Here is a 27,125-nt window from a genome sequence, read left to right as displayed (position 1 = left end):
CCACTCGTGGGCCCAAAGAGAAACGTCTCTGCCTTGGCGTGTAGCTCTGAGTCAACAGGCCTGATAAACAGCCCATTTCCCGGGGCCAGCAAGGAACAAAGCCCCTGGCTGCTGCGGGATCTGTCTACCCCCATCTTCCTGAAACAGCTGTTTATTCTTTTGACAGGAGTTGGAAGGCAGCACCTTCCCTTCCTCCCAGCCTGCCTCCTTCTGCAGAGCGGAGCTCCATAGAACTTTGTTGTTTTGCCTTTTACTCTGCGGGGAGAGAAGCAGACGATGAGGTATGTGCAATGTTGAAATGATTTACTTCTGCCTTGTGGGGGTCACTGGGGGAGTGGTGAGCAGGCCCCAGCAGGGACCCACCTGGAGGAGGAAACTTGTTCTCCCCTTAACCTCTTGCTTGTGCCCTCAGCAGTCCTGGAAGAAGACAAAGTCCTTCTCACCCTGCACTAGAAGCAGGAGCTGGTAGGATACTGGCTCAGGGGCTCCCCCCGGCAGGACCTCAAGGGGCTGAGCTGGCTGGCTGGCTGCAGCCTGGGCTTTTCTCTCTAGGATTCCCAGTGACAATGCAGAGGCCAGAGGGCCTGCGCTGGCATCGTGGGTGGACCCAGGGCCCTCCCACCGCAGTGCAGACACTTCACCTACCGTATTTCTCTCTGGGGAAAACCCTGGCCCAGTGACTCTGGGGCCAGGCGGCAAGGAAAAGCCGGCTGGATCCGGGTTTTAGAGTTCCTGAAGGGGATTCAGGAACAGGCACCATGAGAGGCACTGCAGAGAACAGGTTGTTCTGTGTGTGACGGCTGGAGCAACAATTAGTCGTGTGTTTAGTCTGAGACCTGACTCTTCGTTTCCTCTGCCTGTGTTTACTCTGACCCTCATAATGGAAAACATCCCTGGAAACAGCCTTCTGTACGCTTCCCCCCCCACCCCCGCACTGATTGTCCCATGTTTCTTCCAGTGGGGAGTGTTTCCCCGGAGCATGCCCCATTGCAGCGGGGGTTTTCGGGTCAAGTGGCCCTCCCGTCCTCGCCCCCAGACACTGTCCTCTTCTGAGAGTGGGGCCTGGGGGGCAGAGACTCTGCTTTTCAAACTCCCCCTCTGGGTGAGCGCGGTGACCTCAGTCTGCGTTAAAGCGGTTTCCTCAGCTAGAAGCCACTACTCTGGCCACGATGAGGGATGACCGAGGCGGAGTGGGTGAGGAAGTTCCCGCCGGGCACATGGGAGGTGCCTGGAAATGGCAGCGTTGTTGAGCCAACGGTCACCAGCCGGTCCAAGGAGAAGCCAGCCCCCTCGGTGAGTCCAGCCTGTGAGTGGCCGGCTCTGGGTCAGTTGTGACCCAAGTGATTTTCATGTGATAATCAAGAGAGACAAAATGAGAGGGTGTGTCAGAGAGACCCAGGTGATTTTAGTCCATGGATAAGCCTTCATGCTTATTGAGAGAAGAGGGGCTAAAAGGGTGGACACTGAAGCCCAGCCCGCTGGATCTGAATCCCATCTCTGCCACTTTATGCTTTGTGACAATGGGCAAGTTACTTAACCTTTCTGAGCCTCCATTTTCCTATCTTTAAAACGGGGATGATGCGAAAGTGACTTCACAGGGTCATTGTGAGATGCAGCTGAGACACTACTGGTCAAACATTTGGCCCAGGGCCTGGCCTAGTTCAGCTGGGGAGCATCCAAGTGTCGAAGGGCCTGGAGCTCATTCCATTTTCAGAGTCCTCTTCAAGAAAAAGAACACAGAGTTGCAAATACAATATCAGCATGGAAGTGAAGATTAGAATATGAGAAGAGATAACGTAGCAAATAACACTGACAAATACTTCAAATAGGACTAAATCCAGGAAACAACATCATAATAAAATGATGTGAAAATCATATAAAGACGATTAGTCCGACTTAGCTGCCTAATGCATCTGTCATACTCTGCATAGTCTTGGATTGCCTCTTTATCTGACGACGATTTTGCAGTATCATTTTTGATAGAGACAAAGAATGAAGCCATTTGGCCTCTGGCACGGTTAACTAACATTGCTTTTGTTACTGAGCGTTTAGAAATGTTTCTTCCAGTGTCACAACTTAGTATTGGTGATGCCACAGCTGTAAATCTCTTGGCCGTTTCTCTCTCAGAGGACCCAGCTCTTTGACCCTGGAGGGGTTAGGGGTGGGGTACAAGGTGGCTGTGAAGCCTGGATCACCGTGACACTGGGTAGGGTACAGAGCAGCATCTGGGTCAAGTTCTTCCCCTTGGGACCCAAGTGGGAGTCTCCTGGGCACTCAACCAGGTCCATCTTGGGCTGGTTGTTACTGGGATGCAGGTGGACATGCAGGGAGTAGGGTCAGTCCCTCGGCCCCATGTGCAGCCCCAGGACAGCCCTCAAGGCTGGAATGATCCCCCCAGACAGGGGCAGCACTCCTTGCCTCAGGAAACATATGGGCCTTCCTGACCCACTCCCCACCCTGATGATCAGGCCCTGGCTTGCAAGGGGGAATAGCTTCATTAGCTTCTGGGTAAGTCAGCCTCTGCACTCAGTGCGTGCTGGTTGGTGCTCCTGCCGCTCAGTGTGTTCTGGTTGGTGCTCCCACCGCTCAGTGCGTGCTGGTTGGTGCTCCCGCCGCTCAGTTGGTGCTGCCACCGCTCAGTGCGTGCTGGTTGGGTGCTCCCGCCGCTCAGTTGGTGCTGCCACCGCTCAGTGTGTGCTGGTTGGTGCTCCCAACACTCAGTTGGTGCTGCCACCGCTCAGTGCGTGCTGGTTAGTGCTCCCGCCGCTCAGTTGGTGCTGCCACCGCTCAGTGCGTGCTGGTTGGTGCTCCCACCACTCAGTTGGTGCTGCCACCGCTCAGTGCGTGCTGGTTGGTGCTCCCGCCGCTCAGTTGGTGCTGCCACCGCTCAGTGCGTGCTGGTTGGTGCTCCCACCCAGTTGGTGCTGCCACCGCTCAGTGCGTGCTGGTTGGCGCTCCCGCCACGCAGTTGGTGCTCCTGCCACTCAGTGCGCGCTGGTTGGTGCTCTCACCATTCTGTCGCCATGTCAAAGAGTCCCTGTGGGCCATGGCAGCAGGAGCTCCCCATGTGTCTGTGTGAGCTGCACTCGTAAAGTGAGACGGCTAGCCCTCTGCTCGATTGCTCTTCCACATCCTGGATCCATCAGGAAAGACGGTTGTGGAAAGTTAGGTCCAGAGAACTTGTTTCACGGATGGGGAGACTGAGGCCAGAGAAACTCGTGACCCTGGTTTACAAAGCTGGCTTTGTGTGGGAGCTGGGGCCCACCTGGAGGTCTGCGACACATAGGAACCTCACCTTCCTCACTGCCACCTTGAGCACTGGGCAGTGGGGACAAATGTGCTGGGTAGCTGGACCCTGAGCTGGGGGCAGTGAGGAGGGGAGGTGTCGTAACTTAGGTCACCGATTGGGGTCACCATGACTCTCCCGTGTGATGCAGCCCTGGAGGACCCAGACTCCTCTCTCAGATAAAGTCACAGCTCTACTGCAGAGCCACGAATTTCAGAAACCGTCCCGTGAAACATACCGTCATCATGATGGCTGCCATTTGTGGAGCATTCGTGGACCCCCAGGCGCAATGTGCTTCATAGACACCATCTCCTTAGGTCCTTTCTCAAGAACCCTGGAGGAGGGTGTTGAAAGCTCCATTTTGTACATGGAGTAGAGGCTCTGAATACTCGCTCAAAGCATGCGTCCAGGAGCACTGATTCCAGAGTCTTCACGCTGGCCTAGTTTCCACCTGGATTTCTGGGTCTAGACATCACAGTGGAGGATGTGGAGGACTAAGAGGGTTTTGCCCAAGGTCATGAACACCCAGTAGGTTCCTGTGCCCTCCCTTGCCCCTCCCCTGCTTTGTTTTCGTTTGCAATACTTGTCACTACCTGACCTGTAGCATTTTTGAGTCTCTTGATTGAACGCAGTAGTCCAGAAGCGACTCAGGCTAGCAGGGCCAGCCTCGTGGGGAGGCTGAGGCTGGGTTCCCGGGTTTGGGGGAGGAATCAGAGGCAGAGAGGCGGTTCTTTAGGCTGTGGGAATGTCTGGTTTCCCTCTGCCTGATACCTGTGCTCCTGAGGTAATGGCTTTTCCAGAGCTTCTGAGTGCGCTGTTCCTCAGCTGAGACGTTCACCTTTTCCCCTGACACAAGACGGAGAAAACACGGTCTATCAGAATTCCTTTCAGAGAGGAATTCAGTTTGGAAGGAATACCTTGACTTAGCCCCAGTGGGGTGGAACTCCAGAGATTCTCCAAAGGGGGTGTATGTGTGTGTGTGTATTGTTCTGTGTGGGACAGGATGGTGGTGGGTAGGGAAGAATTAATTTGTGGGCCACATGGAGAAATCTGTCTGACACTTCACATGGGAACCGTTGGGAGGCCCGGACTCTACGAGGAGCCCAGGGGCAGCCCGTGCGCGGGGTTGGACGGACTCGGGGGGAAAAATCACAAGTGTGACAAGAGGGCCTGGGAGATGGTGGGGGAATTCGGTAGAATTGGGCCTGGCTGAATCTTCTGAAGGATGGTGTCCAGGTGACCCAGAGTCACACTCTCCCACATGAGACAGGGTGGCAATTTTCAGCAGGGCCCAATTCTGTGCTCTACCCCTTAGAGGAAGGAATTCAGAAGCAATCCCACATTTCCTTCTTGGTGGGGAAGACAGCCAACCACCAACTTTCAGAACTACCTAGTTTTGAAAATTCTGAGACAGAAACCAAAGAGAAGGACTTGTAGACTACACCGACTACCAAATGCCTCATTTTGGTCCAGAGAGAAAATTTAAAATGTCTTAAAAGATCAGTTGGCCACCCTGCCAGCCCTTCCTTCCCCGGGGACTTGGAGCCCAGATTCCGGGACGCCTGGATAAGCCTGTTTCTAGCGTCTTGCTTAAGGATGGAGTATTGGTTCCCTCAGGGGCGCGGCTCGTGCTTGAAGGCTCCAGCAAGAGTGACGACTGGCCATTATCAGCTGCAAGCTGTCCGTGAGGTCCAGAAAGCAACAGGCTTCCAGAGTTGCTTCTGATGCTAGTTTCTGAAATGAAGAAAGCACATACATATTTGGAGAGGTGATGGGGAGGTGTGACTGACTTGGGCGCCGCCGGGTGTACTGGCAGTGATCCTTCTCCACCCCGAGAGTTTGGGTGTTTCTTACGCTGGGAAACAGTTGGCGTGGGATCCTCAGCAGGTGGGGCTGGTGGAGCTCTGGATGCTTGTGGCCGTGTTGTCACTTCCTCCTCCGCACACACCGGTGTCAGTAGCAGGGGCCCGGGCTTGGGCTTGATCAGAGAAACCCCACTTCCCAGGAGCTCTTCATCAGGCCGTGCCCCGTGCCCCAGAACAGATGGAAGAACCTTCAGAGTCCCTAATTTGCATTTATTTGCACTTCCTTGTTAACAATACATTCTTATTCCTTTTCTTCACGCTTGTTTTGAGCTCTTCCTAAGCACCCCTCATGGTCACGGTCACAGTCACGGTGCTGTCTCACGGGAGCATCCCAAGAGCCCATTTTACGGATGCCCATTTTAAGAAGTAGCATTTGGGGGGAGCATTTATACAGTGCCAGGCACAATGAGAAGCATTTTGTGGACATTGTCTCTTGTCATCCCCATTTTCATCCTCATTTTAAAGATGAGGAAACCAGTTCAATTAGAGATCCACAATCCCTTTTCTGAAACCCCAGGGCCAGATATGTTGGAATTCAGAATTTTGGGGTGTGGATAATATATCACATATTAGGCAACGCCCCAGTGTAGCCACATCACTTAATAAGATACATCAGTGTTGGTGCAAAGAAGTGTTAAAACAGTCTCACTGAGTGGGATAAAGATTATAGAGAGCCTCCTGTCAGTTAGGGCCCTGAGGCCAATGGAATTATAAAAAGACTTTTGGTTCTCAGAGGTTTTTGGAGCTGTGCATGAGGACCTGAGGACCTGCCCCAAAGTCAGGGCTCCCCAGCTCCATGTGCATCCGCACTGGCAATCCGATCCACACTTCTCTGGGAGTGAAGACATCGCCTCATTATAAGAGGTGGCCACGCTCCCAATCCAGATTTTTCACTCCCAAATGTGGGACTTCTCTTGTACTTCTCATCCTTTGGACCCTGTCTTCATCCCTTGGGAAACTCTCATCGCCTCCCCAGTGACAGGGCTTCCTTGACCACCCGAATTAAAGTACTTTCTAACCTGTTATTCCCCACCCAGCGCCCTAGCCCTCTTCAACCACAACTTCATGCAGCAATCAAGACATTTATGTACCTACTATGTGCCGATTGACTGATTGATTGATTGATCAATTGCCTGTGGGCATGGTGGGGAAAAGCTAGATGGGGTTGAGATGTGGGTGACCCTAGACTTAAAGGGACCAGGGTTGTCTTCCCCTCTGAGGATGGGACATGTGGTCAATATATCAAAGGCAGCAGAGCTGGAGAAGGAAAGGTTCTCCATAATCTGAGTCGGAAGCCAGCTGGAGCCCATGGGAACCATTTATAGCTACACCTTCACCCACCCAAGTCCATGACAGACCGTGTGGTCAGTCAGTACACTTCCTGTCTGAGCGCCAAAATGGCCTCAGCATCCTTCCCCACTGGGAAGCCGGGTCAGTTCATTAAGTTAGCCTAACTTGCCACTGTAAGCCTGTTTGATTTAAGGTAGAACAGACTCCTTAGCTCTGGTTAAATATTTATAAATGTTTCTCCTTAAAGGGTGGAAGCCTTGCTTAGAAACCATATCTCACCTTGCACGTATTTAATCTATGTTTTCCTTTCTTCTTTTTTGTTTCCCCAGGAGAAAATAATGAATGTCAAAGGAAAAGTGGTTCTGTCAATGCTGGTTGTCTCCACTGTCATTGTTGTGTTTTGGGAATATATCCACAGGTAATTGGGGGGTGTGGTGTCCCCCTTTGACTTGAATCTCCTGGTTATCTGCCAAGTCACGGTTGAAGATGAAATTGAGATTAACTGAAACAATGAAGAGGACAGTCCACCCTTCCTGTATCCCTGAGCCCTGGACTATATTTAAAATCATTAGATCTCCCAGTACCTACTGGCTAAATTATCTTCCTTCCTGCTACATTCCTAATGTCCTGATTTTTATAACCTTGCCATGCTGGGCAGGCTATATCCAGAAACAGAGAGGCCATATTAAACCCAAAATGTGACTTTAGATGATTTGAATGATAAGCTATGGGAATTACCTTAAGAAATTTCAGACAGGAATTCCATTAGAATTCCACCCTGAATTTTGCAAGTCTAAAATATCTTCAGAGTTTTTAAAGGAGCAACTCAAAGTTGTTGACTTTTGCTGTAAAATCCACTCTGAGTGGCTGATGATTCATTTATGCCTGGCTACAACGCTTGGGGGTGTTTTGTTTTGTTTTGTTTTGTTTAACTCTGGAAAGCAAAATGAATTAAACATTTCTGGGTTTTCAAGTTCATCCCGTGGATTCACCCCAATATATGTGCTTCTGTGCTTTGGGAAAAGACAGTGTCTTAGAGGTTCCAGCTGGAGAGACTCCTGACAGAAAGAAGTCTCTGCAAACAGCTATAAAAATGCAGGATCCCTTGGACTTAAGAGGCACTGGGACAGCTCTGCCTTGATCCAAAAAGTCCACGATACAGCTCTGGGCAGGGAGAGTTGCCTTGGCACCACGGCTGTTTTCACGGTGGAGTGCTTTAGTAGCCCCCAAGTTAAAGATGACAGCCTGGATTAACATTTGAATTCTTCCAGTTCTTAAATTCTAAGATTTGATGGGCCAGTAAGACCATCTTGGCTACTGAAAAAGGGCCTGTGCAATCAGTGGGAGGAGGACTCCCCAGAATACGGGAGCTCTTATTCCCCGGAGTGCAGCATAGATCTAGTGGATTCTGGAGCATTATTCATAACTCAGTTTCACAAAATCAAGACAAGCTAGAGTGTGATCAAGTTCAAAGGGTCTGCACCCATGGCTTTTGAAATGAGGAAACTGGGGGTACTTAGTCCTAAGACGAGAGGATTCCGAGTTGGGTGCAGGGAGCCTGGGATCCCTTGGGTACTTGAGGGCAGAGGAAAGCCTGAAGTCTGGAGCTAGGCTGTCTGGAACTGGTCCTCTGTCACCACTTACCTCCTCCGTGACTTTGGGCAACAGAGGACTCTGTTCCTCAGGTTCCCTCTCTTTAAAAATGGGTGATAATAGTACCTGCCTCATAGGTACATTGTGGGGAGGATTAAATAAGTTATCGCATATAAAGCATTTAGGGCAATGCCTGGGACTTAATAAGCATTCAGTAACTGCTAACTGCCATCATCATCGTCATCATCTGCTCTAGAGGGCAGACTGGGACGGGGGTTGTGACAAATAGAAGGAAGAGCTCTAGCAGTTGGAAGACGCCCAACAGAAGAACAACCAGTCCTTGGGGTCCCTGCCCTGAGTTGAGATGCTTGTGCAGATAGCCCGCAAGCCCTGAATGCTTGATTGTTTAAGCTTGGCGTTTTGAATCTGAGCCAGAGTTGTACTTCCATATTTTGGGTGGTTCGCAGAATTAAAATATGGAAGCCAGAAGTCCCAATGTGGATTTTGGCACTGACCTCCCATAAAGAGGGTTACTTTGCAGTGCCGGGCACTCTCTGAACAGTAACTGGAGCAGGTTTTGGCTGTTCTTTGGGACTATGGTCTGGCATGCAGACTCCAGGCACATCATTCTTCAATGGGAGGAAACTACTGAGTGCCTGCAAGGGGCGTAAAAGGCAGCAGATCCTTTGGCACCTCGTGAACTGGCCACGTGATGGCTTGAGGTGAGCTGAGGGCACCAACCTGAGACAGGTGGACAGTACTGAGCTTAAAAAGGATTTTACAATAACTAAATGGAACACATCAACTGACAAGGGATACACCGTGAGCCAAGTAGAACTCCTGCCGTCAGGGATTATGATCTATGATCTAGATGGGGCAGGAAGATATGCAGACAGATAACCAATGCTAGAAGTAGAGAAAGAACTGTCAGAGTTGAGGAGGCTAAGATTATGTTTGGCTTGAAGGGGGATCTATTTTTTGCAGTGATTTACAATTGTTTATCGAGCACCTTCTATGTGCCAGGCACAGTGCTAGGATCGTATCGAGAAAGGCACAGAAGAGATGGCATCTGAGCTGTGCCTTGAAGCATGAATATGTGTGAAATGTCATATACCGCAGAGTGGGTATCACTGTGACTGTTAAGATGCTGAAGGATGCTGAGAGAGGAGGGTGAGGAGGGGACAAAGGAGAGGCTAGTAAAGAAAGGTGACAGGGAAGCAAAGCTGAATTTAGAAATCGGTGCCCTGAGTGCCAGGTGGCCATCTGAGGGATGGGTCCCGTCTTCCTCATTCCCCTCCCCCTTCCACCTCTTGTAGGATCTGGAGTCCGATTCTCCAGGTTCAAATATTGGTTCTGCTCCTCAGCAGCAGTATGACCTTGGGCAAACCATCTAATGCTTCTGTGCCTCAGTTTTCACCTCTGTAGGACGAAGAAGAGTAGAGCCTGTTTCGTGGGTTGTTGTGAGGGTTCAGTGAGCTAATATATGTCAGTTGCTCAGAACAGTGCCTGGCCAAGTATTCACTATTACGAATGCTGTCAGAATCAGTATAGGAGGGGCGCCTGGGTGGCGCAGCGGTTAAGCGTCTGCCTTCAGCTCAGGGCGTGATCCCGGCGTTATGGGATCGAGCCCCACATCAGGCTCCTCCGCTACGAGCCTGCTTCTTCCTCTCCCACTCCCCCTTTGTGTTCCCTCTCTCGCTGGCTGTCTCTCTCTCTGTCGAATAAATAAATAAAATCTTAAAAAAAAAAAAAGAATCAGTATAGGAACAAGAAATTTTGGAGTGTGGTCCATGAGTCCTGGGCTCAGAGGAGAAACCATAGGCGGTGAGAGAGCACGCATTTTATTTCTACAAGGAGATGTGGACCCCCAACAGGGGGAGAAGGTGGAAGGAGGGGATAAGAGGCCAAGGGGAGTTGGCAGGGTCTGAAACAACCGTGAGTCATTTGTTTTTTTCAGGGACCAGGGAGCCGGGGCCAGGCAGGGGTTGAGCCAAGGGAGGTGCCTGAGCTCAAATCTAGAGCTCTTCCTACCAGGCTGCACTCCCTTTATTCACAGAGAGGAAAAGGGGCCAAGCAAGGCCTAGCACTGGGGCACAGCATCCCTGCACAGAACAGTGGAGTAACGCAGTATGACAAGTCCTGTCACTTTACCCCCCAACATGCCTCTCAAGTCAGTGTGCTTCCTCCCTCCTTGGCTGCCCTGATTTGTGCCTGGGCGGTGGCCATCACCTCCGAACTGGTCACCCACATTCACTCCTGCATCCCTGCTGTCTGTTCTCCAGTGACCTTCTTCAGATGCATGAGACACCCTGTCCCCGCCCTGCTTAAAACCATCCGAGGGCTAAATCCCAGTAGGTCCCAGCAAGGTCTGGCCTCAGGCTACTACTTCCGTGCACATTTAAATGCCTCCTTTTTTTTTTTTTTTAAGATTTTTAAATTTCTTTATTCAACAGAGATAGAGACAGCCAGCGAGAGAGGGAACACAAGTAGGGGGAGTGGGAGAGGAAGAAGCAGGCTCATACAGGAAGAGCCTGATGTGGGGCTCGAACCCATAACACCGGGATCACGCCCTGAGCCGAAGGCAGACGCTTAACCGCTGTGCCACCCAGGCGCCCCTAAATGCCTCCTTTTAACCTCCAGGCCTTTGCGTATGTTTCACTCTTACTGGAACACTCTTCCTACTTCCCCTTCACCTGGACTTCATTTATCCTTCAGATCTCAGCTAAACCATTCCCCCCTCCTCCAGGAAGCCGCCTGGGTCTTCCTGTTAAGTGTTTATAGTTACTTATGCTTTTTTTTTTTTAATAGCTCTTCCTGGGGTTCGAGGTCATGTAGCTGTGTGATTATGGGAACAGGGTCTGCCTTCCCTGCTAGATTGAGTGGACCACAATGACACGTAGATACAGGACCTGTGTCTGTCTTAGCTAACAGTGTGTCCCTGGCACTCGACATGTAATCATGCTCAGCAAGTCTCAACTGAATGAGCAGAGATGGCTCAGTGGAGGAGTCGTATACTCACTGGCCTAGGCTTGTAGGAGCCTACAGACCATCTCACCGCCTTCCTGAGCTCAAGAAGTGCCCTCCGGGACTGCTACAGAAGGTTCTGCAGCCATGGCTTTGTTTTCTATGGGAGGATAAATCCTGGGTGCAGGATAGCTGGGATGTTCCTGAGTGGGTGGCAGGAGGGAACCCGGCTGTGGAGCCCCACCCTCAGTGCAACCAGCCCTAGGCAATGGAGAGCTGTTGTCACGGGTTTTTTTGTTTGATTGGTTTTTTTAGTTAAGGTTTGAGATTCTCCAGTGACCTCTTTCCCACCTCTTGTTCTGAATAACCCTGACGTGGCTACAAGTGAAAATTCCCAGTCCCTTGATACCGTGGGTTCTATCTCAAAAGGAAAGTAGAAACCTAGGAGTCGTCAAAACCCAGGCTTTCAGCCCAGGGCTTCACTGATAATGGTTGCAAAATAGCTTTTCTCAGAATTAAATGTAACATGATATGTTTTTATCTCATTTGCTTTCAGCCCAGAAGGCTCCTTCTTGTGGATATATCACTCAAAGTAAGTGCTTTGAATTCTGGAGGTCTATGGGATGTCTCCCGTGTCCCGTCTGGCACCCCCTACAGTCTATTTTTAGCATGGCAGCGGGTGGTGGAGCCCTGGTCAAGGGCTAGAGGGTGAAGAGTGGTTTCCCAGGATTGGACTCCCCGCCTCGCATTCCCTAGACTGGCCTTTATCCAACTGTGACTATTATTTGGCCCTTGCTTCTCATCAAGGGTTTCTTTAAGTGGTATCATTGGGAGAACATTCTGCCTTGCTGATGAAAAGAATCAGGACAGGTATTCCCCCTTATGCTGATCAGTATATGTTCTATAAAGACCCTTGCAAGAAATTCCTTTGAGACAAAGAATCAGGGAAAAGAAGTCAGGGTTTCCTGATGAACTCATCTTTATTATTACTATTACCAAAGGCAGTGAGAACCAAGTAAGCCTTCATTTTTCTATCTTTGGCTGGGTTGCTAGGAGGCTCAAGGTAAAGTCTTGCTCAACTGCTGCTTTGTACTTTCCTCAGCTTTCATTTCTGATATTATTCCTGCCCTGGTGTTAAATCCTGGCTTTTATGCTTACATTCTGTGGGATCTTGGCACTTGGCCCAAATCCACGTGGCCAAATTCTCAGCTATGAAATGAACATGAAGGTAAAAACCTTTATTCTCATGAGTAGCTGGGATGACCACGATCATACGAAAAACACCTACCTGGGTGACTAAAGAAATAGTTCTCTTTCTGTTCCCCTTTTGTTTATTTAAGTCTTATGTGGTCTCCCTGTGTATGGTAACCACATAAATTATCAACCATCTGAAACACCTCCTGAAAGTAGATGGGCTTTAAAACAGGTTTCTTTCTATTATTACGCCTGTTCGTGCCTCACCACCTTATTTGTCCAACCGCAGGACACTGCATCCCCTGGCTTCCCGCTCTTTTCCCTCCTCCAGAAAGCCCCTGCCTTGGAGAGACTCTCACAATGAGAGAGGATGGAAATTTCCACATGTGGGTGGCGAGGGTGGCTACTGATGACGGTTTCCTGAGCTTCTGGTTCAGAGACCCTCCGATTTCCTGAGGCTGTCCCTGCTGACCTTTGTAGCAACCTGAATTCTACTTTACTCAAAGAGATCATTCTTGGAAAAATACTCTATTTTGTTTTGTTTTGCATTTTAATTAAGATTTACAACTTGTTCCAGTAATTTTCAACTTTTATAAAGCTCTCGGATGGACGCTATGTCGTTGACTTTTCAAAGCCGCCTTCGTGGTAGGTTCATTATCGTTATGACTGTCACCATCGTTATTATGTATCTGACTTTTCAGAGGAGAAAACCAAGATTCAGAGAGTGAAAAGGTCCCGTCACGGTCATACTACCAGTAAGTGGCATATCCATGACTCAGGTTTACGTATCCGTGCTCCCCACCCTGTCACCCCCTCTGCTCTGCTCTGTCCCTGCCCGGGCCCCCTGGGTGAGCGGAGTGCCGGGGGCTGCCCGAAGGAAGAGAGGTCCAGGCAGGGGTAGGTCTGTCTTCCCCCATTCTGCTGGAGCAGCTTCACTTCTTTTTTTTCCTAATTTGTATTTTAATTCCAGTTAGTTAACATAGTGTTATGTGAGTTTCAGGTGTATAATAAGAGTGATTCAGCATCCCCGTACATCACCCGGTATAGGGTAATAGGGTAGCTTCACTTCTGTCTGTTTTATGAACTGGCTTTTTTTTTTTTTTTTTAAGAACTATAAGTGATTTTCTGCCATTAAAAGAGTTTGGAAACCCTCCCCTCCCCGCCCCCCACCCCCCAGTTTGGAACTGCCTCATTTTCTAAAAATGTCGTCTTTTTCATTTCTTAGAAACCCAGAAGTTGGTGACAGCAGAATTCGGAAGGGCTGGTGGTTTCCGAGCTGGTTTAACAATGGGTAAGGTGATGGGATGGCCCTCTGTGTTTTTCATCCGCCCAACGCTTATAGAGTACGAATAAAACAGTTTCATGGTCGTGACCTAGGGCACTCATCTTTCTGGCCTATTGAAGTCATACAAGGAATCTACTTCATGGTTGGGACTCAGATATTTAAGTTTGGGGGTTTCATTTGGTTTAGATTTTCCATTTAACTTGGGGGTGAGTGGGGCTTGGACTGAAGTTTAGGCTGTGGGAAAGATGATTGCAGCTAATTTGGTTAGCTGTTCATTAGTCCAGCAAGTTCCCTGGGCCCCTGGAATAACCTGAGGGTCCTGGGTCACTAGATTGCTAACTGTGCTGACCCCTGGAAGGAAAATATGAAAGGTGAGTACTGAGCCTTTTCAACAAAAGTATGTGTTTATGAATAAACATATCGGATCACAAAGCTTTCCCCGCATACCCCCTCACTGCACACATTCTCCACCTGCTAACCCATGTTCACATTCCCCAGCTGTCCCGGTGTCATAGATCGTCCTCCCTGTCTCACTCAGCTTGCTTTCCCTTTGTATGTAGGACCCACATTTACCACGAAGAGGAAGACATAGATGGTGAACGTGAACAAAGAGAGGAAAACAACGAAGAGCTTCAGCTGTCAGACTGGTTTAACCCACAGTAAGAAAAGTACTCCCCCTCCCCGGGTTCAGTAAATCCATTAGCGCCCATCGGAGGTGGCGGGGGCTGTGGAGGCAACAGTGCCATTGAGAATGTTCCTGATGGGGGAGATGGAGCCTTAGCGTCCATCAGACTTCACCATAGACGAGATGAGAAACGGAGAGTCTGGACGTTTTGACCCGGATGCTTGAGCAACAATACAGTGATTCTGACAGCGGTTGTCCAAAGGCAGCAGGTGCATCACTAAATCCTGGGGCTGGAAGGGGTCTCACTGGCCATAGGGTATTGTGGAACGCAGCATCAAGAGTCAGAGCAAGAAAATTCTCTCTGAGATTCAGCGAACGCGTCTGAAAATTGGCAGTGATGATGAAAAATCTCATGAGGCCATGCATGCGTTTATTAAGTGATTATACAACAAATGTTGATCAAGTACCTATGGCATGCCAGCTGGTATTTTTCAAACTACCAGTGACGGTCCATTAATATGTTTAGAAACTAGCTTAATGGGTCAAAATGAGCTTTTTTTTTTAAATTGAAATCAAATAGAATACCAGAGGGCATCACATGAAGTAGGACTAAGGTTAAGTATTGTGTGGTTGAACTAGTTTCTGTATATATGTGTATGTATTTGGCTGTGATGGAAAATGCATTTCTCACTGTGAGTCGTGGTCAAAAATACTGTGCTAGACATTGTGTTAGGCACAGGAGATAGAAGAAATCAATCAACATGGTTATATTCAATAAGTTCATAGTCTTCTAGGGGCAGGAGATGTGTAGGGAGTATTTGCCAAAATTGGGGAGGAGGTGTGGTCAATCCGACTTCAGACAATGTGTCTGGGGGAGTAAGGATCTGTCCAAGATGACCGTGAGGCCCAAGAGACTGGTGCATGGTGGTGTCGTTGACCAGGACAGGGACTGGAGGAGGACAGCCAGGTCTAGGAGTGGGGGGAGGTGATGAGCTCTACTAGGGACATTTGTGGATTCAGGTCCCTGTTGGGCATCGGGACTGAGATTCACAGAATGCCTGTCTTAGTCTGTTCAGGCTGCTATAAACAACAGAAATTTCTCACAGTTCTGGAGGCTGGGAAGTCCAAGATCAAAACACCAGCCGCTTTGGTGATTGGTGAGAGCCCACTTCCCGGGTCATAGACAGCATCTTCTCTGTCCTCACACAGAGACAGAAGGGGCGAGGCGGCTCTCTGGGAGCTCTTTCATAAGGGCACTAATCCAGTCATGAGGCTTCCACCTTCATGAACTAAGCCCTTCCCAAAGGCCCCACCTCCAGGTATCATCACATTGGTGATTAAGTTCCAATGTATGAATTCTGGGGGCACAGACATTCAGTCTCCGGCAGTGCCCATGAGCTCAGTGGAAGACGCGTGTAGAGATCTGGGTGGCAGTGGGACCTGTAGGCCTGGAGGGGGCCACCCAGGCAGAGGACTAGAACCACATCCTATCATAGCAACATTTAAAGGACTGGTGAAGGAAGAGAAATCTGAGAGGGGTTAGGAAGAACTCCAGGGGAAGAGGATCGGGAGAGAATATTCCTGTGGGAGGGGTATGAGCTCTGGAGAGACTGAATATGTTCTGGCAAGCTCTCTTTTTGTTTTGGGGTGCGGGATCACACTAGTGTGAAAGGATGGGCATTGTGGCCCCCACGTGTGTCATTCAGTGAGCTGGGCAACAGGGTAGCCATCCGTGAGATGCTAAACCCTTCCTGGAAATGCAAGAATATGGAAGCATTGGTGCTTTGTTAAGCCCCTTAGCTGTGTGTGTTGGGGGGTGGGGGGGGCCTCCGCTAAGCTAGGTCGGCTAGATGAGCCAGAGATGGTCACCAAGTTCCCGTCTAAGGAGGATGGTGCACGTTTACTGTGGCATTTATGCTCACTGTGCGGGACTTGGGAAGCAGGGTTGAAGGCTGAGTTACTGGAGACAAAGGGAGAGACATATCGTGGCCACCAGCTGTGATTCTCAGCTCTCCCCCATGCATGATTCAGCTTCTCCTCCAAACAAGTGGCGAGCAGATAAGTAAAGAGTATCAGTCTGAAGAGGCACCAAATTGAAGCCGGGGCACCAAAGTATATTTCCTGCATAAACGAATGATTAGCTGAACAACTGCATGAACAAAAGAAACTTAAGAAATATATTTATATAAATGTATCCCTTCCTGGAAACGACCTACAGCACATCGTGCACACATTTCCACATCAAGAGCTCCTAGCTTCTGAGACAAAACATCCTCTGGATTTCCCTCCTACTTCTCCGTTCTCCCTTCTGGATCCCCTCCATAAGCATCTCTCCTGCTTCCCAGCCATCATATGTTAGAGTTTCTGGAGGCTCTCATCCGTTCCCATGGCCTTAGACACAATGGTGTGAGAGTGACTCCCACCTTCCCATCTTCAGCCCTGAGGTTCCCTGAGTCCTGACTTGGTTCTGACTGCCTGCTGGGCAGCTCTGCACACACGTCTCCATGACCCAGCTGGATCTGCACCTTCTACCCTGCCCTTGTTCTCACTTCCCACCTCAAGCCAGAGTCTGGGATCTCTCGCCGGTTCATCCTTTCCCTCCACCCACCCCACAGTCTCACTGATGGATGTGTTCTATTAATTCTGCCTCCAGAATTCTTCCTGCATCATGTCCTTCTCTGTATCCCATGGCCCCCACTCTTTGTTCCTTATGCCACCGGCTCTGTGCTGGATCACGTGCGCTCTGGCGTGCCGACGCTTAACACATCGTGTGCACCTCCCAGCTTTTCTGACCTGCTTCATGATTCACATTTTATCATATTCATATTTAAAATATTCACTTTGAACACTTCCTCTACCCAACACCTGGGGACCGCAAGGTACCCATGAATAAGTATGTAAAATAAAAAGCTACCAATGGCCTAGGCAGGTATGTGTTTATTTCGTGGGAAGCCTCTGGCCTACCCTGGAGCCACACCCAGTGACACAGTGGGTGCTGTGCTTGGAAGAAAGGCATTTGGGCAGCTCTGAGTCTGTCCTGGCACTTTTCCCTCTTTTTAGAGCCCCATCCTTGTGATCTTGGACATCTCTGGCAATCGACAGCAGCGGAGACTAGCTCTGACACACGGGTGGCCTGCCCCGTGTCACTTCTTTTGGGCAAGAGTGGTGGTGATGGTTTTGCAAAGACTCTCTGGTGCATGGGTTCATCTGGGAACTGATCTGGTTCTCATCCTCCCTCCTCCCCTGCCCCCACTGCCTGCGTTTTCAAGCTGTCATCCGGCTTTTTAGTCAGGGTCCATGACATGTTGGAATTGCCAATGAAATTTAATAATTAACAGCTGGTAAATAGAACATTTTAATTTTTAAGTAAACATTAATTTTTAATATCGCTGCTTTTTTCTTTTTCCTGCATGGAGGAATCTTCCCAGGCAAGCGACCAAACTGGGCACTGCTTTTCTGACTCAGTCTTTCTAGAAGATGGGGACTGCGTGGGGGTGCTGTTGTATAGCAGGCTGACCACCTGTTGGGAGTGTGAGATTCTCAAGGGGTAGGATGGAGTCTCATTTCTCTGATCTCAGTGCTCGGCTGTGGGTCTGGTGTGGCTGAGGCAGTGTGCAGGGAGGGACTGTGTGCCCTGGCCTGGCCCTTCCTATAAAGCTGAAGATGCAGATCACTTCTGCTTTTCTTTTGCCCCGCCTTCCTTTATTTGTAAAATGCAGGTGAGGGTAGCACCCACTTTATAAGGTCGATGTGAGGATTAAATGACAGAGTGAAAGTCAAGTACTTGGTCCCTGAGCACTGTAAGTATTAAGTAAGTACACTTGCTACCTGCCTTCCCCCCACCTTCCTTTTTTCCTTAAAGATTTTATTTATTTATTTATTTATTTATTTATTTATTTATTTATTTATGGAGAGTGTGAGTGAGTGGCGGGAGGGTCAGAGAGAGGGAGAGAGAGAATCTCAAGCAGACTCCCTGCTGAGTGAGCCTGATGCCGAAATCAAAAGTTGGATGCTTCACCTACTGAGCCACCCAGGCACCCCTCTTTTTTTTTTTTAATAATATTACCTGCTTACCACATGTCCAGCTTGTACACAGTTGCAAGACTTAGCTAGCGGGCTGGGTCAGAACTACTAAAAGATCCTTGATGGGCTAAAACTAAGGACAGCAAAGAATGAGGCAGTAACACAGGGCAGAGTTTAAGTTCAGAAACGTTGGTTACAGATGTGTAAGCCGTGTGTGTGTGTGTGTGTGTGTGTGTGGTGTTTTGTGGTTTGAAATCTTGTCATTCCACAAAGTGGGGGGTTTTATGTGACTAAAAGCATCACATAAACTTCTAAAAACATAACACAACAAGAGCTCACTATTTCTCATTCTGCGCTGATAAAAATACCAGGGTAGCTAAGGTGAGAGGAAATGATGACAGATGTGGGTTGTAGCCCCAGCTTCATCAGCAGAGCCAGCCAATGTCCCTATAAGGAGCAATACAGGCTGGTAGCCCAGAGCGTAGACTCCGGAGTCAGACCATCTGGGTCTGAAAAACAGCTTTGCCTCTTACTAGCTGTGTGACCTTGGGCAAGTTATTGAACCTCTCTGTGCTGCTCATTGATACAATAGAATCAAAATAGTACCTCTGAAGGGTGACACCCTTAGCTCAGTGCCTGGTCTCACAGGAAGTGCTCAGCGTATGTCAGTCTCCATCAGCGGCGGCTAGCCGTGAGGCTCTGGGCAAGTTGGCCAGTCTTTCTGAGCCTTGGTTTTCTTCCCTGTACAAGGGACATAATCTGTGGCAGGACTGTTGCCAGGACTAAATGAGAAAGTGTAGTGAAGGTGCTGGGCACAGGTTGGTGCTTTCATGACTGAAGGAAACCAAGAGCAGCTGTTCTCCGCGCAGCCAGCACTGGTGGGGTGTGAGGGCAGAGCCGAGACTCCAGACAAGATGGGGGGGCCAGGAGAGCAGCCTCAGAGTGCCCCACCCGACCCATCTCTGGGGGCGATTCAGCTGTGCAGGGGGAAGAGGGAGGCCAGAAGCAGGGCACAGGCGGGCAGGAGGGACTGTCATCTCAAGTATTAGAGTGAAGAGCTTGGTGACTGATGGACAGGAGGATGAGAGTCGCTGAGGCTCTTTTCTACTCTGGGGCTGGGGGGAGGCTGGGGCTAGGACTGCAACTGGGGCTGGGCTGATGCTGGGGCTGGGTGAGACTGGGGCTGGAACTGAAGCTGGGGCTGGGGTGAGGTGGGGGTTCACCCAGCCTTGCCCAACCTCACTGTGGAAAACCCAACTTAGCTGGTGGGATATGGGCAGTTTTGTGAAAACCCACCCTCCACTGATGTATAGGACTAGGGGAAGTTCTCAGTGGCTCCATCTATTTGCTGACATCTCGCTAACAGCCTCAGCAGGGCCACATGCACACAGCCTTCAGGGACCCAAGAGGGACTACTAGGACTTTGCCCTTATCACTGGCAAGCAGATGCCTAGTGGGGACAGGCCCGTTCGTGCTGGGGTTTGAATCTGATGACTGTGTTTCGGTCTCTGCTTCCCAGCAGGGGAAATGCAGCCACTTCCTGAGAAAATGGGGGTCAGAGCTGAGTCTGTGTCACCTCCTCCTGCTGGGCCCCAGCTGCTCCGCAGCCTTTCCGCGTCTCCCCTCCGCAGTTGGTCAGTTTGCTGCCGCTCGTGTTGCTTCCTGTGTTTGTGTTGGCTTTGCCAAGTCCCTTCAGAGCATTCTGAGTGCAGAAAACATACCCCCCCCTTTGCCCTTTGTACTCCTACCAAAGATGCAACGTGGTCTGAGGAGAGGGTCTGTGCCAGACTCCCATGTTCCAGCCTTGGCCATGGGGGATCTCTATTGAGCCCCCGCTTTTCTGGGTGACTCTGTCTCTTTGTTTGTAAAATGAATGATGACACCAGAACCCCCTTAAATCTGGGGACTTTTTGGCCTATAACCAAGTTTTTACCTAAAAAATGCCTTTCTGGCAAAAGGCAAATTAAAATAGCTTTCTCTCTTTTGGCTCCAAGGTCACTCTCATCCTCCCAAGTCAAGGATTAGGGACTCCTGAGGCTCGGATGGCACCCATGGGGCTAAAACCCAAAGGTGTCACTGGTAATTTAGGAAGGGGCTGGGGAGATAGGAAGAAGAGAACTAGGAAAGCAGCAAAAGGGGACAGAGGGTGTGGAGTATACAGGTTAAGATCTCCATCAGGGCCCCAAAGGCAGCTCTCAAAGGCACCTGGCCAGAGCCTCCTGCCCCTCACTCAGAAGGCGCTGCCTCTGCGAATGTCACACCAGCCTGCTGACTGCCCGGGGCTAGGTCAGGATTCAAGGGCAGTCTCAGCAAATCATAGCTGACCCCAATGTTCCCTCAGACAATCTCCACCCCACCTTAGGAAAGCTGTCCTGACTCATGGGGCCCTATGTTTTGTCACCAGGAAACGTCCAGAGGTTGTGACAGTGACCGGATGGAAGGCGCCGGTCGTGTGGGAAGGCACTTACAACAGCACCATCCTAGAAAAGTATTATGGCAAACAGAAAATTACCGTGGGTTTGACGGTTTTTGCTGTTGGAAGGTAAGAGTCCCTAATAAGATCGACCTCAGTTTTTTCTTGTTTCATTGTCAGAATGCTTGTGAGGGGCCCCCTGGGCTCATGGAGCTGTTCCTGTCTTGTCTGAATTCTTAGATAGGAGAATGTTATAATGGGATGGTGTCCATCTCTGTTCTACTGAGGCCCCTGAAGGGCTGAGAGCAAAACAATAGTAGGTGAGTTGACTCCTTTCTACCTCAAAGTGAGGGTCTCAGGTTGCATGTAAAAGTGTCCACTCCACCCACAGAGGAGCCTAGGGGCTACAGCACACCCACAACGACCTCCTTCCTGACCTCCATGGCTTTCTCTGGAAATTCCAAAAATGGTAGCTGTTGGCCCAAATGTGCATCATTCGTCTTCCTACATTCTCAGACCCAGGACCAAGGACAGAAGGATTTACAGTCCAGACTGATCCAAGCATGGCCGTTCTCCATGTCTTCCGTGGGCTCCTCAGGTCTTCCTTGGCCCCCAGATATTCAGCTAGCCAGAACTTCCTCTTCTAGAGGTTGGGTAGATTCCTGTTTCAGCTTTCATTTCCTTGTTTAGAACACTTCTTCCAAAACTGCAGTCATTCTTACTTGAAATTAGTAGGTGTAATATTAGTTTTAAAATGTAACCCATTTTGCTCTTTTGGAAAGTTTTTGGGCTTTTTTCCCAAAACAAAAGCAAAAGTTCAATTTTCCTAGTCCCCACCCCCACCACGGGCCTCTCCTTCTGTTCCTTTCCTGAAAACTACATGGGAAGTTGATCCCTTGGCCTGTACGAAGAGTGTTGAAGGCCCTGGTTGATTTGAGCTTCAGCCTGCCCACCATAGGGCCTAAAGGTCTGAAGATCTGATGGTTCTCCTAAAACCTCCAACCCAGAGGCCAGAAGCCATTACTGTGGCCATACTAATCAGGTATGGTGACCTGGTTAGTCACCTGGGTGGCATCTCTAATAGACAAGGGTGACTCTGGAGTTTTGAGATTTTCCCCAGGAGAATCTGTACTGTTCTGAGTCAGGAGCCATTTCTTAGCTCACCTAATCCCATGGCCCAAATGTTATGGACGCATTAGATCTTGGTGTTCCCAAAAAGAACAGAATACTGCTTATGGCTCCACAACGACTTCAGCATCCAGCTGCAACTCTGCAGAACCAAACTATAAATCACCTATCCTGGGGAAAGCCCTATGCTCTCCGCTCTGACGCCTGAGAGGACTGTTTGTGCACTCAGCAGCAATAAATCCTCATAAGAGTGGATTTGGACTTTTAGGAGGTGTGATGTTTGGTTTGTTTTCAAATAACAATGCAGGAAGCCAACAGCAGTGTTTTAATCCCTAAACAATGTTAAACCTCCAGTGGCGCCCTCCCTTGCCTTAGGATTGTCTCCCAAGCTTCAGAGCTCAATAGATTTTTCTTAAAGTTCCAGAGTGCCCAAGAATTTCCTGGCAGCCAGCCACAGAGCCATGTTGAACTCCCTGTTTATATTGCTCAGATATCTTCTTTCCATTTAAATAATCAGTACTGTAAACTCTTGGGCTTCTAGTGGCCAGCATTAAAAGCACACTTTATTTTGGTAGTAAAGAAAGGAAATCTGAGCAGTCACCAAAAAGCAAAATGAAATACCGGTTATTATGGCGCACAAAACCTCTTGATTGCCTGCAGCTATGATCAGCAAATTAAATTCAGTCCACATTCATGAGTCTGGGGTCTGCGTGAGTTGTGTTAAGCCGTCTGACTCCTACTTCTTCCTCCCCTCTGTGATCTCCATGGCTTCACAAGAGCATACAGCTTGGGTTACAGAAGACACCAACATGATGTGTTTGGAATGAAGTCATACGTAGCTAAAATAGCACCACCCACCCGTTAGCATGGCCTAAATCCAAAACACATTGTCAGTACCAAATACCAAATGCTGGTGAGGATGTGGAGCAACGAGCCCTCTCATTCATTACTGGTAGGAGTGCAAAATGGTACAACCATTTTGGAAGACCATTTGGCAGATTCTTACAAAGCTACACATAATCTTACCATGCAATTCAGCAACTGCACTTGGTATTTAGCCAAAGGAGTTGAAAACATGTCTACACAAAAAACTGTGCACAGATGTTTATACCAGCTTTACTGATAACTGCCAAAACTTGGAAGCAACCAAGATGTCCTTCAGTAGGTGAACGGATAAACAAACTGTAACATCTAGAATATTATCAGTGCTACAAAGAAATGCGCTATCAAGCCATGCAGACGTGGAGGAACCTTAAATGCATGTTAACTTAGTGAACGAACCCAACCTAAAAAGACTGCATGCTATATGATTCCAACTATGTGACATTCTAGGAAAGGCAAAACTATGGAGACAGTGAAAAGATCAGTGGTTGCCAGGGGTGGGGTGGGGTTGGGGGAGAGGTGTGGCTGAACAGACAGAACACAAGATTTTTAGGGCAGTGAAAGTACTCTGTATAATACCATACATAGTGATAGATACATGTCAGCATACGTTTGTCCAAATCCATAGAATGTACAACTCCAAGAGTGAATCTTAATGTAAACTATGGAGTGATAATGATATGTCAGTGCAGGTTCATGGATCGCAAGGCATGTATCACCCGATGCTGGAAATTGGTAGTGGGGAAAAGCTGTGGGAGGGAAGGGGGGCAGCGGGTACATGGGAACTCTGTGTTTTCAGTTCAGTTTTGCTGTGAACCCAAACTTACTCTAAAAAATAAAATCTGTTTTGAAAAACAAGGAAAAAATAGTTAAACTAAGGTTAAATCAGGTTGCTTGCTCCAGTGTTTGGATGAGTCTTACAACGGTGGTGTCTGAAGAGTGGGTTGGTGTTTGGGGTGATCAGTGGGGGGCTCACAGGGTGAATATGGAATATAGAAGGATATCTATGCCCTGTGACCCGTTCTCTGGGTCCCAAAAGAGGATATGAGAGTAGTGATGGTTAGGCTTAATGTCACCCTTGCATCTGGTAGGACAGTAGCAACACTGGGTACAGTTTGAGGGAGAACTAGTGCCCCCGATGTTGGTCAGAAGGTGCAAACTTCCAGTTATAAGGTGAATAAGATCTGGAGATCTAATGTATGGTGATTATATGGTGATTATAGTTAATAATACTGTTATTATACACTTGAAAGTTAAGAGAATAGATCTCAAATGTTCTCATCACAAAAAAAGAAACAGTAGTTATGTGACATGATGGACGTATTAGCTAATGCTACGGTGATAATCATTTTGTAATATAAAAGTGTATCAAATTGATACTTTGTACACCTTAAACTTACACAATGTTATATGTCAATTATCTTGTGAAGCTAGGGGAGAAAATATCTGGCACCCACTTTGCCTGCTCAGAGTCTGAACCAACAGATAAATAAGACAAAGGGTAGATGATGTGAATACCATGTTCATCGCAGTTAAAGCAAGTCCTGGAGAATGTGGCTTCTATCTGCAGACCTTAGGCTTCCTGATAGTGAACCACAGGATTAGAAAGATTGGGTATCCAGGCTTCCAGATGCAGAGTAGGGCCCGTTAGACTAGGCTCACTTCAAGGCCCCAAAGAGTTGAGAGCACAGGCTCTCTCCAACTGGCTGGTGGCCATTTCCAAGAGTGAGGGTGGTGGGGGCAGGGCTGCAAATGCCATGTCGCTCTTCCAACATCAGCAGGTAAGTCACTCCTCCTCCCCAAAGTGAAATGAATGAATGGTGGAAAGCAGCCAGGAATGTTCCCCTATCAGATGTGGAAAACACATGTCTGGGATGGGGAAAATCATTCCTCTCCCACACTGCCAAACACAGACAAGACGATTAGAAGAGCATGTAGTCTGCACAAATCCCAGGAGTTACATTTGTCCCGTTCTTCTTTGTTTCAGATACATTGAGCATTACTTGGAGGAGTTCTTAATATCTGCCAATAGGTACTTCATGGTTGGCCACAAAGTCATATTTTACATCATGGTGGACGATGTCTCCAGGATGCCCTTGATAGAGCTGGGGCCTCTGCGTTCCTTCAAAGTGTTTGAGATTGAGCCTGAGAAGAGGTGGCAGGACATCAGCATGATGCGTATGAAGACCATTGGGGAACACATTGTGGCCCACATCCAGCATGAAGTGGACTTCCTCTTCTGCATGGACGTGGACCAGGTCTTCCAAGATAGCTTTGGAGTGGAGACTCTGGGCCAGTCAGTGGCTCAGCTGCAGGCCTGGTGGTACAAGGCAGATCCCGATGAGTTTACCTACGAGAGGCGGAAGGAGTCTGCAGCCTACATTCCATTTGGCCAGGGGGATTTTTATTACCATGCAGCCATTTTTGGAGGAACACCCATTCAGGTCTTAAACATCACCCAGGAGTGCTTCAAGGGAATCCTCCAAGACAAGAAAAATGACATAGAAGCCGAGTGGCATGATGAAAGCCACCTAAACAAGTATTTCCTTCTCAACAAACCCACTAAAATCTTATCCCCAGAATATTGCTGGGATTATCACATAGGCCTGCCTTCAGATATTAAGACTGTCAAGATATCTTGGCAGACAAAAGAGTATAATTTGGTTAGAAATAATATCTGACTTTAAACTGTGCCAGTAGGTTTCCGAATTTGGGAAGAGTATGATTATGGCAACTTTCTCAGAAGAGTAACACTTGACTTTTAAACAATACTAACAAAACACCAACACAGCAAATACTTGGTCTTCTTCCTTATAACTTTGAACTTTGCAGTATGGGAGAATGAGCCTATGGTAATCAGATGTAAATTCCTATTCTGGGTTTGGGGGAAATACTATCAACTAAACCAAAAAAAAAAAAAAATTGGTTTTGGACACAGGCAAAGAAAAAGCCAGAAACGCTCTGCATGTGCCAGATAACGTACTGACAAAAGGGTGCTAGGAGGTGTTTGGCAACAAGATACAACTGTGGGAGGTCATCCCCTTGACTTCAGTGTCCTTGCTGAGTTGCCTGGCAGCAGAACTCTGAGTAAGGACGCGGTCCCCCTTGGCAATCCTCAGATGGTTTCAGTAGCAAACTGCTTCAAGCCATTGGCTGTCCATGTTCTTTTCTCATCAGGAAAATGTCATTTGGCTTCTGTACAGAAGATTGGTGAAGATTCCCAATGGATATCATGGTGGTGAAGGTTTGGAGTCCCAGGGAATATGAATAAGCCAGTGGGGGCTCAACATGGAGTGAAAACAAAGACTCAAAGTTAGTTTGCCGTGAAATGGGCAAGAGGCCCATGCCATGAAGTGGGAAAAGAGGAGGCTGGTGGGCCACCTCTGAGGGGCACAGGGCACGGGGCTGGTGCTTAAACACAGCACAGATCCCGGCACTGAATGGGAGGCTGTGTGGGCAATCTCCAGCCTTCTCAGACCCACAACAACTAGAGCAGCAGGGGCTTGCATGGAAGATGCTTCTTGTTTTGCCCAAGTCACATTGAGTCTGCCAGACTCTGCCACTTGGGTCTTCGGTTCCATGGCTGGAGGAAGTGGATGGTGTCAGAGAAGGCAAAGGCCCGCAGTGGACTGAAGAGGCTGGCATGGAGTTCCATTTCCCAAACCTGAGCTTCATGACGATAAGTCGTCAACGTGTCCTGCTGCAGCCTGCTCTAAGCCTCAGGGCCCCTCAGCCCATCATGCCCCAAAGTGGAGGGCTGACATCCAGGAGTGGACTGGATTGGAAAACCCTCCCGTCAAGCAACCTCTCGTTTTCCCCTGTCCTGTCTGCACGAAAGCTGTGTAACCACCAGACACAGTGGATAAATGGCTAATTGATTTTATATCAAAAGCAGACAGGATGGTAATGGGAGACCCAGTCCTCATGACTGAACAGCTTAACATACAGTTCCCTTCTCTAAGAGAAGCTCTGAAATCCTACATATTATTTAAAGTTAAGCAATTCAGTGTCAAGGAAGTTGGGACGCACCATCTACATAGACAGGTATATTTATAGTTTGCTTGTGTTCCAGTTTTGGTCATTTTGTTTCCATTTTTAAGTGATTGATTTGAAGAGCCACTGCCCTGGCTCCACGTTCGGCACAATGGGCTTACGTGATCCAAATGAAACCCATGTTTTTTCCTACCATTTCACCGTGCCGCCTACTCTTCAGTCCTTGCCAAAAATCTCACAACCCAGCAAAACCAAACCAAACTAACAAAAGTCCTGAAGAAGTGGACTTCGTGAAAGAAAACAAAGACCATAAGTCAGTTAGGATGCTGCCTCTAGGATTCAAGTTTTCTGGGATCCATTCTGGAGTAGAGACAGTGGAGCATTTAAGTCCTACACCAAAGAAATGATCTATCTTAAACGATTAGGGGAAAGGGCTGATGTTTACTTTTGAGGGAATCTTGATTTCTTTTTATTTGTTTAAATCCCAAATGAACAAACTCAAGATCTCATGAATAGTTATTCTTAAACATTAAAAAAAATAATAAAATTCCTGATTCACAATTGAATAAATTATTTTCTCAGTA

General features: G+C 48.5%; 1 protein-coding gene across 2 annotated transcripts in view; it reads left to right on the top strand.

Annotated features, from left to right (window-relative positions):
* The window catches only part of LOC100482234 (N-acetyllactosaminide alpha-1,3-galactosyltransferase), a 53,685-nt gene extending 26,560 nt beyond the window's left edge, over positions 1–27,125 (top strand). The window contains exons 2-9 of one of the 2 annotated variants that reach the window (XM_011220666.3): positions 167–281; positions 6,771–6,859; positions 11,555–11,590; positions 12,894–12,947; positions 13,418–13,483; positions 14,038–14,136; positions 20,530–20,667; positions 24,536–27,125. In XM_011220666.3, coding sequence (XP_011218968.3) covers positions 167–281; positions 6,771–6,859; positions 11,555–11,590; positions 12,894–12,947; positions 13,418–13,483; positions 14,038–14,136; positions 20,530–20,667; positions 24,536–25,229 — 1,291 coding nt within the window. In that variant the 3' untranslated portion in view covers positions 25,230–27,125. The remainder of the gene's footprint in view (positions 1–166; positions 282–6,770; positions 6,860–11,554; positions 11,591–12,893; positions 12,948–13,417; positions 13,484–14,037; positions 14,137–20,529; positions 20,668–24,535) is intronic. The other variant, XM_034664444.1, reaches the window with a different exon arrangement.

Source organism: Ailuropoda melanoleuca, chromosome 7 (assembly GCF_002007445.2).
Source record: "Ailuropoda melanoleuca isolate Jingjing chromosome 7, ASM200744v2, whole genome shotgun sequence".
In the NCBI taxonomy this organism is placed as follows: domain Eukaryota; kingdom Metazoa; phylum Chordata; class Mammalia; order Carnivora; family Ursidae; genus Ailuropoda; species Ailuropoda melanoleuca.
Note: the sequence above shows the minus strand (reverse complement) of the source record. Positions and strands in the feature narration are given on the sequence as shown.